This window comes from Dreissena polymorpha, chromosome 2, assembly GCF_020536995.1.
Source record: "Dreissena polymorpha isolate Duluth1 chromosome 2, UMN_Dpol_1.0, whole genome shotgun sequence".
NCBI lineage: Eukaryota > Metazoa > Mollusca > Bivalvia > Myida > Dreissenidae > Dreissena > Dreissena polymorpha.
In genome coordinates this window covers 85910203-85923449 of record NC_068356.1, presented here as the reverse complement: position 1 = coordinate 85923449, position 13247 = coordinate 85910203, and the positions used below count along the sequence as shown (strand labels likewise).

General features: G+C 33.4%; 1 protein-coding gene across 11 annotated transcripts in view; it reads left to right on the top strand.

The window, feature by feature from the left end:
- Nucleotides 1–13247, top strand: part of LOC127867912 (protein couch potato-like) — a 127315-nt gene that overhangs the window by 55642 nt on the left and 58426 nt on the right. The window contains exon 1 of one of the 11 annotated variants that reach the window (XM_052409423.1): nt 1234–1420. The exons of 9 other annotated variants lie outside the window; for them this stretch is intronic. In XM_052409423.1, the coding sequence (XP_052265383.1) occupies nt 1376–1420 (45 nt within the window). In that variant the 5' untranslated portion in view covers nt 1234–1375. Of the gene's footprint in view, nt 1–1233; nt 1421–13247 lie in introns of those variants that run through there. One more of the 11 variants, XM_052409424.1, reaches the window with a different exon arrangement.

Below are 13247 nucleotides of genomic sequence, written 5' to 3'. Positions count from 1 at the left end.
AAGTGTTAAATCCTTTCCCACTCAGGAGGGAAGTGAAAATGGCTTTAGCAACCAGCATAAAACCAGAACAGCCTGCAAGTAACTCTCAGTCTGTTCAGGTTTTATGCTGTTTGCTGCTCATCAGTACCTAATGGTTCAAAATGAAGCTTTGGAACTTGAATTTTAGTAAAAAAGGTACTAGTATTTAATTAAATTTCAAATGCGTCAAAATAGGTATCTATGTCATAAAGGGTTAATAAAAAAATTCCTCCATTATTTGAGACTTGAGCACCAGAACTTTTTTCTGAGCCAGAATGAAATGAAGGCAACAACCCAATAATACCCCATGTAGCAACAACCCAATATTACCCCATGTAGCAACAACCCAATATATTACCCCATGTAGCAACAACCCAATATTACCCAATGTAGCAACAACCCAATATTACCCCATGTAGCAACAACCCAATATTACCCCATGTAGCAACAACCCACTATTACCCCATGTATTCTCATGTATTCTCATTTTTCCCCCAAATCAAGTCGGTATCATACATCAAAATGTAGAATGTTTGTTGCCAAAAATGATTTACTGAAAAGAATAAATAAGTCTAAGAATAATGTTATCTAAGTGAAAATAATTATAAATGATTTTTTTTTTAACTCCAAATTTTGAAGCAACTAAAATTTAAATCGGGCCTCCTTTTTTGAATTGTTTTGAAAATTTGTACTAAACTACTGACAATACTATCTATACAACCGTTTTTCCACTTTTGATCATACTGGCCTAAAAACAATAGAGCTTTTTTATAACGTTTATCTGATTCTTTATTTAAAATCACCGATATGCACCAGCAGTCCATTCAATTTTTCTTTTGACCCTTCGTTGATTTTCTAAAGGGTTTTGACAACGTTGGACGTAGGGAAGAAATAAGTGAAATCTAGACCCATTTTCAAAACAGTTTTGTGGTTAACTTCACAGCTAGTGGTTTGGCAACTGATATTTAGTGTAGAAACTTTTATTTTGTTTTGACTTTAGTGAAAGTTTGTTTGGGGTTAAATTTTATGCAAGCATTCCTGTTTGTAAATTATTGACAAAAAACTTAAATAAAAGTTCACTTTACACATTTTGCACTATATTTAATGCAACAGCTTGTATTGCTCTTCATGAATGTTGCATTGTAAAGTAGAAAGCTGTTGATAGTTATTTCAGGTTTTGAATAGCTTTTTGTAAACAGTGTATTTTGTAATTTATGATTTGATATAAAAGTGAGGTATAACATATATTTCAATTGTTTATTTTATTTAGGATTTAATTTGAGATAAATATAAGACAGAGAGTTAAGTAGAAGAAAGGAAAACAGTGACATAATTTTGAGACTATTTGTGTGACAGAATGCATGAAAACCCAGTGATGGATATTATTGATCAAACAATACAGGTATTGGAGGTTTCTTAACTTACTTTGAAGTGGCATGTAAACAGCCGTCAAAAGGCTCATCAGGGACGACACTTTTATGACATTTTTTGTTTAAATGAAGTCTCTTAGCAAAAATCCAATAAAGGCGTTAAGTGTCGTCCCTGATTAGCCTGTGCAGACTGCACAGGCTAATCTGGGATGACACTTAACGCACTTGCCTTATGCCCAGTTTTCTCAGAACGCGGCTCATATAGCAGTATTAACACTAAAAGTGTATTTTAGCCTCTTTCTGGGAAAAAAGGGTTTAAAGCATTTGCGAAAGTGTTGTTCCAGATTAGCCTGTGAGGTCAGCACAGGCTTATCAGGGATGACACTTTCACCCTAGTCTGGTATCCTCGTTTAGTAAAGACTTATTTCAAACCCCAAAAATGGGCGGATAGATTTAGTCTAATTTTCGCATAACAAAATCAAATGTACATGAAGTGCTGTTCTGCGTTTGTGGGCTATCCACATCTGTTATGCAGTGGAGCAGTTTTTATTCAAGTGCATGGTTTTGTATCTGTGCGTAAAAATCTTCTTGAAATGTATATTACAAATTGTATTGCAAATATTTGTCTTAACATGTTCATCGAAATATTATTGCTTCTAAAAAAAGTCAGTTTGTGACAAAATTTGATTTTTTTATGACATGTTTATGGGAAATACTATACATTAGGTTGTTTAAATAAGGACTACAAATATATGAAGAAAAATATCAAGTAAATCCCTTCATTGAAAGAAAGTAAAAAAAAATTGTTTTAAATGATACTGTGTAGAGTTTCTTCACCTGATAATAATAGCTTTATTAAACTGTTAGTCAGTAAACATTTCACAGAGCTCTGAGGTAACATATGTTTTCTCATTATAAATGTGAAATCAGTAACCTATTGTAATGACTTATAATTATTGCTGCAACTGATGTCACATTCAAAATTTTTCTCCCGTTGAAAGTGTTTTTAACCAGGTTTTTAACCAGGTTTTCCAAAGGAAAAAACTGGTTATTAGATTGGCGAATGCGGGCGGGCGGGCTGGCTGGCTGGCGGGCTGGCGGGCGGGCGGAACAAGCTTGTCCGGGCCATAACTATGTCGTTCATTGTCAGATTTTAAAATCATTTGGCACATTTGTTCACCATCATTGGACGGTGTGTGGCGCGAAATAATTACGTCAATATCTCCAAGGTCAAGGTCAAACTTTGAGTTCAAAGGTCAAAAATGGCCATAAATGAGCTTGTCCTGGCCATAACTATGTCATTCATTGTGAGATTTTAAAATCATTTGGCACATTTGTTCACCATCATGGGACGGTGTGTCGCACGAAAGAATCACGTCAATATCTCCAATGTCAAGGTCACCACGACTAAAAAAATTTTTTCACAATGAAAACCTGGTTTTGTGACAATTTTGTCCCTTGTTTAACCATGAATTGTAACAGTGCATGTTTGCCTGAAATAATATAAGGCTTGCTCTGGGAAAATGGAGTTTAACTCTTTCAGTGCTGGAACCGAGATTTGAAAGCCTTTGCAAACAGTTTGGATCCAGATGAGACGCCACAGAACGTGGCGTCTCATCAGGATCCAAACTGTTTGCTTTTCTGATAGTATTCTTTGAAAAAAATCGAAGAAAATGCTAATTTTAAAAGTTCAGCAGACAACATTTTAGCAGACGACAAATTTTCCAAGCATGCAAAGGGTTAATGCATGTGTGTAAAGTGTCCTAGACTGTACAGGCTCAGCAGTGATGGTGCTTTCTGCTAAGACTGGATTTGTGTTTAGAAGAGACTTCATTTAACCCTTTGCATGCTGGGTAATTTGTCTTCTGCTAAAATGTCGTCTGCTGAATTTCTAAAATAAGCATTTTCTTCATTTTTTTCAAAGAATACTATCAGAATAGCAAACAGTTTGGATCCAGATGAGACGCCACGTCCTGTGGCGTCTCATCTGGATCCAAACTGTTTGCAAAGGCCTTTAAAATTCGGCTCCAGCGCTTTAAGGGTTAACTCTTTCCCACTCAGAGGCAAAGTAAACATGGCAACGTTAAAACCCCCCAGCTTAAAACCAAAACAGCTTGGGAGCTGCTCAAAAGTATCTAAGGGTTGGAGATGAAACCTTTAAAACTTGAACCTAGTAAGAAAGGTCTTAAAGAACATTCAACTTTCTAAGGGACTACAAACGGGTCAAAATACGTATGTAAGTGATGAAGGGTTAAATACAAATTGCCAGGAGAGCGTCTGGTGATTTACCTGCTTAATTTCAATTCGGGGTTGACACGCTACGCCCATGAAATGGGTTGACACGCTACGCCCATGAAATGCATCCCATTTCCTCAGAGGCTCATTTACATTTTTTTATGCATTTTGGGGGGGAGCATATAGTCGCCGCTTCGTCTGTCTGTGTGTGTCCGTCCGTCCGTCCGTGCACAATTTTTGTATGGGCTATTTCTCAGCAATTAATGACCGGAATTCAGTTAAACTTTATGGGAAGCTTCACTACCAAGAGGAGATGTGCATATTATCAGCCGGTTCTGGTCGGATGATTTTTCACAGAGTTATGGCCCTTTGAAATTTTCCATTAACTGTACATATAGTGCAATTCTTGTCCCCCCAACTACTGACTAGAATTCTATGAAGCTTTATGGAAAGCTTAACTACCTTGAGGAGGTGCGCATGTTATTTGTGGTTTCTGGTTGGATGATTTATTTAGAGAGTTATGGCCCTTGGAAATTTTTAAGTTGCTAAACCATCCATCGTATTATTTTGTCCAAAGTTATGCCCCTCAAGACGTTTCCATTTATCTGAATATATAGTGCAATATTGTGACAAAAAAAAACTTTGGGGAGCATCACCGTCTCCGACGGTTTCTTGTTTCAACTGGTCTTGATTCAGTTGATAAAATTGAGAGACCATTATCAAAATTGTTAGTAATAGACGGTTCTGAGAATGCCATGAACATTTAAAACTCCTCCAAAAGAAGCGTTTAAGAATTAATAATCACTTTGGCAAAACGGGCATAATGAATGGGTTTTAAGTGTCATGCCAGATTAGCCCGTGCAGTGTGCACATGCTAATCAGGGGCAACACTCTTTGCCTTTATGGTATTTTGCTTTTAAAGGAAGTCTATTCTTAGAGAAAATCCATTATAGGCGGAAAGTTTTTTTCCTGATATTACCTTGCGCAGACTGCACATGCGAATCTGGACAACACTTTACAAACATGCATTTAGCCCCATTTCAGAGAAGAATACTTGTATCGAAATCACTAACACTACTGTGTGCACTATGGAAAATCACAAACATATGCAAATATTCTTTATTTATTAAATGCAAAACACAAGGGATGTCTGAGTGCTATGCTTGGACGATACTGCAGGCCAATTTAAATATGATTGACAAAGAAAAGAGTCTATTGGTCAATCATGTCCTCCATCTTCGTCTAGTTTAATTATGTCAACCATAAGCAGCCATGATCATGGTTTTAGTCATGGTTCTTGTTCAAAATCTTAGGCATGGTTACCTACTTTTTTTAACCATGGGTTTTGAGCCATGTGCCAGTTGTACAACGCAGTGGCCATTCATGATAGTTTAGTCTATTTCGAAGATGGTTTATGACAATGCAAAAAATTGTTCTTTAAAATGTAAAGTTTTATTTTGATTCATGCTATGTTTTTTATCTCTTTTCAGGTAAGTGAAGTGTACAAATCCTAGTGATATTGACTAAAATCAGTTAGAAACATGCAGTCATAAAGTCTGAGGTCTTGCAGTAAAACAGTTAGAAACATGCAGTCATAAAGTCTGAGGTCCAGTTAGAAACATGCAGTCATAAAGTCTGAGGTCTTGCAGTAAAAACAAGCAAATCAAGTAAGTACATATTTTTGTTTTAATTTTCTGCTCCAAACTGGTAGTTAAATTTGATCTAATCTTTAAGCACGATCTTATAAAATTACTAAGACTTATTTGAATGCTCTGAAGTGTGTTTCTTGGGTAGAACCAGTACTTAGTCTATTAAATGAAGAACTAAAGAATGCTCCCACTGTGGGGATTGAGCTCAGGCCTCTGATTCACCAGGCACACATCGTATCCACTATGCCATGGCGACAAGCTAAAACTCTTCAATGTGATTCCTGATACAAATGAAAACGGCTCAAAATGTTGAAGTTTCAGGTAAGATGATACAAAATAAACAAAAAAAAACAACAACAAACCCAACAACCAAAGCAAATAATACAAATACATGATGCTCTATACAGAGTGTGGGTGTTTCAAGGTTGAATTATTTTTAATTACTTGGTTAATAATTCAAAAGTGCATTTGGAAGCTGCTGTTTTTAGTCCTATAACACACAAAAGGGTGGACTGTATTGTAATGGACTGTATTGTAATATACTTTTGCATGTTCATGCCCTAGATCAGCTTTCAACTTTTTATCCATTGAGTGCTTTGATTATCTCAAGATCTCATTATCAAGATTTCGCAAATTGTTTGCCACCAAAGTGCGGAAAAACATGACAAGAAAAGAAAGACCCATTAAAAGACTAGACCTTATTTTAGACAATGGCTTTACTAATATCTCTTAAAATTCTTGTTCACTCATGTTTTTCTTATCCCTTTCTTATCCATTCACTCAATTGTGCCTCAATTTAGGGGTATTGTTTGGTTTGTTGAACTCAAAAGAGGCGTTTATTTCCATAATTGTGGCAAAAACAAAGACTGAGACTATTTTTAAAGACAATGGATTGAGTAATTTTTAACAAAATGCCTCATTTATTGTTTGACATATCATAGATTTCTCCAAATGCCCGGCATATAGTTGTATTTTCTTCCTTTTCTTTTAAAACTTGTGCAAAATAAAATATTTTCATAAAATTTTGTACTTATTTTATAACTTCAGGGTTACGGTTTCAGTATGTAAAATATTGTATTCATGTACTTATTGTTCTTGTAAATTAAGTAGTGTGAGCAATTTAGTGCCATAATTTAACGCAATTGTACCTACCCTGATAGTTTAATACATATTTATTAACTAATAACATGATCATTTACATTTTTCTGTTGACTTAGTTGGCTGTCATTTAATCCCAGATAATTGGTGTTTTACCCCAACCAACACCCACCCCACAAAAAACACTTAAAGTTTGTTTTTAAAAAGGGGGACAAAAACATTTAATATTAAATAAATGTTGAGAAAACATTAAAAATATAAGTTCAGTATCTAAATTCCCATTTAGTGCTCCATGACAAGACTGTCTTGAGATGCCCACAAAGGGATGTTTCCAAAACAATTGGCCGTTCAGCTAGATTAACATCAGCCAATTTAAATTTTATGTCATCTGTTAAAATTGTTGGCAAAGACTCTACTTTACCACAGATCAATTTACCGTTGACAATTTGAAAAAGATAAAAATCTTGCAGTTTGAAAGCTTATGAGAAGTCATCAGACCAGCTCCTTTCACTTGATGCCAAGATGAGATAATTTGTTCATAAGGCATTGTTTGGTGAAAATAATGTTGTTGAAAGTGTTTGTAAAAGTCAATGACCTGTGAAATGCACCTTTTGAAAAGACTATTTCCCAGTTTAAGATTTTGGTCTTATCACATAATTCATATTTGTCCATGGTACACATTAGTATATTAAGAATATTTACAAGAATGTATTTCAATATGTCATACATTTTATAAGGAAATGCCTGAACAAAACTGCTAGTGTTTAAACAATTTTTTTATAATAATAACAATGGAAGTCATTATTGTGGATGATAACTGTTAGCAATTTACTGCAGAGTAAAGCAATTCTGTGTATTTAGGACATTTTAGGATGCAGTTTTGTTTCATGCACAATTGCTTTTTTCTGTAACACTGTTTGTGGAATTAGTGTATCTTTTCTTGGTTATTGCAATAAAATAGCAGGCGGATATAAAGCAGTTGATTATATCCCTATAAGATTTTGTCAAAATCAACTGGAGTATATATAACAATTAATATGACATTCATAAGGTACATTAAATGTTACACTAAACACTCCATTGCATAATGATGGCATCAATTCTATTTTAAATCTTAGTTATACATTGATATGGTGTTGTTTGAGGTCATATACTTCAAAGATGCATTGAAGTCCTGCATTTACAACATTGTAATACTTCTGAACAATGTGCATGTGTACATATTTCATGTGCTAATTAGATAATAAGTAAGAATATTATTGCTTTTGTTTGCATTTTTTATTTCTCTTTGACAAATCCTATTTAAAAAACATCAAACTAACTAAATTTATAAAATTTTGTGTTAAAAAAACAATAATTAAAAAATGCAAATTACAATCTTAACATTTAATGATTTTAATTGCTTAAATTATTTAGTAAGGTAACTCATAATCAATAGAAATTGGATAACTTAAAAAATAATGTAAGCAAAGTTGTATTTCTTACTTGCCAAACTAAGTTCAAAAATATTAAATTAGTATTGAAGATTTTGCATAACGTTGAGTGTTTAAGCCTTCATAAGTGGTTAATCCAATAAATCGTGATTTTGTCTTAGGGTTCAAATGATTATGCTTTGGGTCACTTTCAGGCCATTGGGTTAATTACCTGGAAAAAGTCTGGATTAAAATGGATTAGAATTTATTGAGTGTCTGTAATCTAAGTCTTTGCCCTAAAATGAATATGGAACCAAATCAATCTTTTGTCTGGCAAGTGGTGCTGAATTTGTTCGAGATTTTAAATTTGCCTTTGCATTGTATGTATACAGAAAATAAATTTGAATATTTTGTTAATTTCAGCATCCAAATAAAATAAATGATGTTAATAACATGCCCCAGTTATAATTTCAAGCAATTTGTATTTGTATTTAATAATTTTTGAAAGATGAATCATAACCAATTAAGCTACACAATCAGTTGTACCTTGTTGTTGATGAAACCATAACACATTTGGTTATCACACTCCCCTCAACTGCAAACCATATCATCTGCAATTGCAGGATTTGCACTGAGGCACAGAAATATTGCCAATTTGGGGGTCAATAACTGCTTAAATCTCCATGGAAATGGCCGGGTGATCCCCTTGTATTGTTTCTCACCAAATTCGGTAATTTAATTGCAGGACGGAAATTTGCCGTATCATGTTGTGATAGAATAAGATAGATGGCCCAGTTTTGCCTGATGATACTTTTCATGTTTTACTGTTCTGATGGTGATAATGGTACTGGTTGTGGTTTGAGCTGTTCGAACTTATGACAAAACACGGTCATGGACATGGTTGGTATTCACTATGTTGTTATTCCCCACCAAATGCGGAGAATTGTCGTTGTCATTCCATCTGTCACAAAGGGCTATATTTCAGACACTGCATAAGATATCAACATGATGGGTATATAGATTTCAATGGAGTGCCATGCGCAAGAACTATAACCCTACACTGTCTATAGTTATTGCCCTTTGTTGTTTTGGTATGATATAAATTTTAAAGGCTTTATCTCAGATAAGCGACAAGATTTCAACATGAAACTTCATGGGTGTAAAGATATAAATGATTCTACTTTCAATGCATAAAAACAATTATTCTACACTTTTTTTTGGGACTATACCATTTATCAAGAGAGATTTGCACCCTTCCATAAGCAAAATTTAGTTGACCGGGGATATAAATTCAACTAATTTGCTTGTTGTTGATGTAGTTGCTTTTATAATTGATCTGATGATGAATATGGTACTAAGGTTGTGATGGTGGATGATGTTGAGATGATAAAGGTTTTGTACATAATATTCATGTTTCACGCTTTGGCAATGATGGTTCTTGAAGCTGGCTATGATGCTCATGATATTGTGGTCTTGTTGTTGCTGATGACAATTGTACTGGTGGTGGTGGACATTTTGTAATGATAAAATATTAGTTGTGCATGTTGATGACTATAATAATGTTGCTGATATTGATGATGATGATTATGATGACAATGATGTTGATGATGATGACAACAACAGACGTCTGTAGCATATTAAGCATTGAATCTCGTGTAGTTTGACAAATTTAGTTTAAAATAATAGTTTTTAAGTCTGGGAACATAATTATTAATTAACCATAATGTCTCGGTATCTCATGTTACAACCCCTATGAGATGTTAGACCTATTAGTTCTTGAAATGGAATTGCTGTTAGTTGCCTCCCTTTGTATTGAAGAACTTTATTGAGATAATTGTTATTGATTACAGAAGTTACCTCCCTTGGGAATCGGGCTGCCATGAGCTTCAGTGATGTAAATATATTGGATCTGCTTCTGAGCTGAGAATTATTCAAGAAACTGCTTCTGTCTTTTTATATTTCTAAGATAAACTGAAGCAAATTGGCCTGAGAAGGTGCAAGCAAATTTAATTTATGTGATTTAATTGGGATAGTCAGGTTAAAATAATTAGTTTTGAGATGTATTTGAGATCGGAAGTGAATATGGTGTGAATGGTATTCCAACATGATAATTCACTGATATTTTTCCTCAATACAAAGAATACAATAATTGTACTTAAACTTGCAAATAAACCCGGCAAAAAGTGGTCCCACTTTTGTGCAGAGCGTAAATGGTAAGAAGCAACAGTCATGCGGGAGTCTCTGGATCACTTGGTAGGGGCTGGACAACAAATCCAAGAATAGAAGATTTGATTCATGACCTGGCCTGCAGAACTTGTTTATGTATTGGGCTTACACAAATTTCTATGTCCATTCTCACCCTGCCTCTGTTTCAAGAATAATAATAGTTAGTTACTGAGACAAGTAAGTGCACTTTGTACTGGTTAATACAGATTACCCAGGAAAGGTGTGAATACATTAACTGACAGTCATGTAACTACGGAAATACTGTTGAAAATGGAAAAATACAAAAAACATCAAAGTGACACAAGACCTTTGCACAACTATTTGGTCAGATCATGTTCAAAGAAAAATTGAACATCATGTGCATTGAAAAGATTTGATGTTTCCAGTTGAGATATCAAATGTGCTAGTTTCATAATTCTTAAGTAAAAAGAGTGTACCACTTGCTCAAAGCTCTTTAAACCATTTATGCCTAGCGTCCTGAAAAAAAGGCCTTGACAAACAGCGTAGACCCAGATGAGACGCCGCATGATGCGGCGTCTCATCAGGGTCTGCGCTGTTTGCTTAAAGGAATTTCTGTAAGACATATTCTAAATATATATGTAAATCTATTAGACATCCCTAATTTTGGAAATAAATTGATCCAATTTAGTAGAATAAGAGCGTCCACTAGGCATAAATGGGTTAAACTCAGGTAATCATTTTGTAGATCACAGTCACATGCTGATGGTCGATCAAACATCCATATTATTGTCACTCAACCATAACATAACCAAAACCATAGCAGCGAGAAGTTGTTATATTTTCGGTTGAAATGAAGCGAACATTGAAAAACGTTTTGAATTTTGATACACTGTCGATTAATGAGGAGTGTAGAGTTTACTGGGTGTTTAAGTGCAAAGAAAAGTGATGGACTAAGTGTTAACAATGTGTTAATTACCTGTAGTATTAACATATGAGGTGAATTGTTGGTTTTCATACCAATTTAATCGTTATTTTAATTATTTTTTTTTTATTAAATTATTAAATGATACTAGGAAGTTTCAAATGAAGATGAACTAAATTTATATGAGAGAATATAAGTTAATACATATGTAAAGTACAAGTTTCAAGAGTACAACATGATTATAATTTTTTTTCATTTTCCTGTACACTCTTTATGATATCGTTTCATGGTTTGCCACACAAACAATCTCAAAGCATGTTACATGTTTACCCTTATAAATTGATACATTGATGGTTCAAGCAATTTATGTAAAAAGCTAAATCAGACAAAACAAAACAATACAAATGAAGTTTAAACTAAGTGAAACACTTAATGCTGAAAACAACATATCTAAAAAATGAATTTTTATTTTATACTGTGACTCATGACTCTATGTATTGCTCTTTTGTAGTAAATGTTAATGCTAGTTAATACATAATAAGTGCTCTGTAAGTTTCAGTTTCATTGAAGTAGTTTGTATACAAACTTCAAACTTCAAAATAAATTAACATTTAAAACTAAATAAAATCATTCACATGTATCCATTAATATTGATGAAGCAGTGAATGTTAAAAAAAACAAGAACCTGAAAGCTTAAATTAAAAAAACACATCTCAATTCAGATGTACATGGTTTGATGAGCATGAAAAATTACAGACATAGCAGGGTAAATTTGATGTTCTCTTTTCAAATTAAAGGAGTTTGCTTTTATGTTCAATGCAGTAGGGTTGATTTAAAGATGTAAAATTGTTTCGATTGACGGGGTTTAATGGAAAGACGCTGTCTCTAGGCAGTTTATAGTTTGCTCAACGATACGCAACAATGAAAAAGGTACATTATGGTCCGGGTAATATACTGTATATATATATTTTATTAGTTTATCGTAGAGCCACTTAAATTTGCTTTATTGAAATTTTGCTTTGAATCTCTATATTGAAAACTTATGAGCACCATTTAGCAAATGGTTTATGATTTATTTGTATCATTCTACACTGTGAAATTGTGATTACACAATTCATGGTTTTATATCCCTTTTTGTGTCTGTTGCATTTTGAAAATGTTCTTATTTAAGTATTTTAAATACAGCTTGTATTGAAAAAGTTGTTTGCATTTAAAATAGCAATTCACTCAAATATTCCACTTTACGTAACATGCGTTTTGTTGCTGAAGTTTATAAATTGGTTTAATGAGCATGGAGTCCTGACAAATAATATATCTATTGATGTTTCATTTTGAGTAAAATTTAGTCGATGAAGCGATGTGTAACGCGGGTTGGATCTAAGTTTGTTTTGTTTTTGTAAAATCATTTTCTGTTTGCTTTTTACATGGAATATAGGAATAATATACAACAATACCATGTGCAAGTTTTAGGTAAAAAACTGGTGTGAATAATTTTTAACATAATAGATGGAGATATTATTTCAATAGAATGTATAAGTGTATAGATATTGCATGCTGGTTTACTAATGCAAACGATAGCCAAGGCAACATTAGCAGCCAAAAACATCATTTACATTCAAAATCAATACATGAATGCCAATATTACAACAAAAATTAATCAATAGCTAAGAATAAAACTGGCTATCAAATACATATCTTAAGTGTTAAATACTTATCTAAGTGTTAAAGGGTTAAATACGTATTAAAGTGGTTAAGTGTTAAATACATATGCATCTAAGTGATAAAGGATTAACAATCTATATTTATACAATGTGGAGGTTTTATGGAAATATTTTCTATGGTCAAACTAGGTATCAATTTATAGGAAGCTCTAGCTTAACATTATCTCAAGGTCCACTGGGACAGCACAGGATGTTTTCTGGCCATTAATGTGTCTGTATTCTGCCCTGTTTGGTCATCAAAAGTTCTACTGGCCCAGGGTTGCAATGTTTTCTGTGGCATCTGTTTTGTTTCAAAACTCGGTGAAAACACAGTAGAATCTAGATGAGGGAAGTACCTTATGGGCGAATTGGAACTAAGGGAGAGAACTTTTAGGTTTATCATTGAATTTGTTCATTATGATGATTTGTGTTTGGTTCAAAAATCAATAATCATACTGATTAACAAATAAATACAACATCAGTACATAAATCACATTAATACATAAATAAATAAATGAAGATCTGAAGTGCCAATAAATAGATTAATTAAGATATAAAAAAAATGAAATTACATAAAAAAGACCACATATAGCACAAATGTAGGTAAATAAGATGCATAAAAATATTAAATAAAAAAAGGAGATGAACACCTTTAA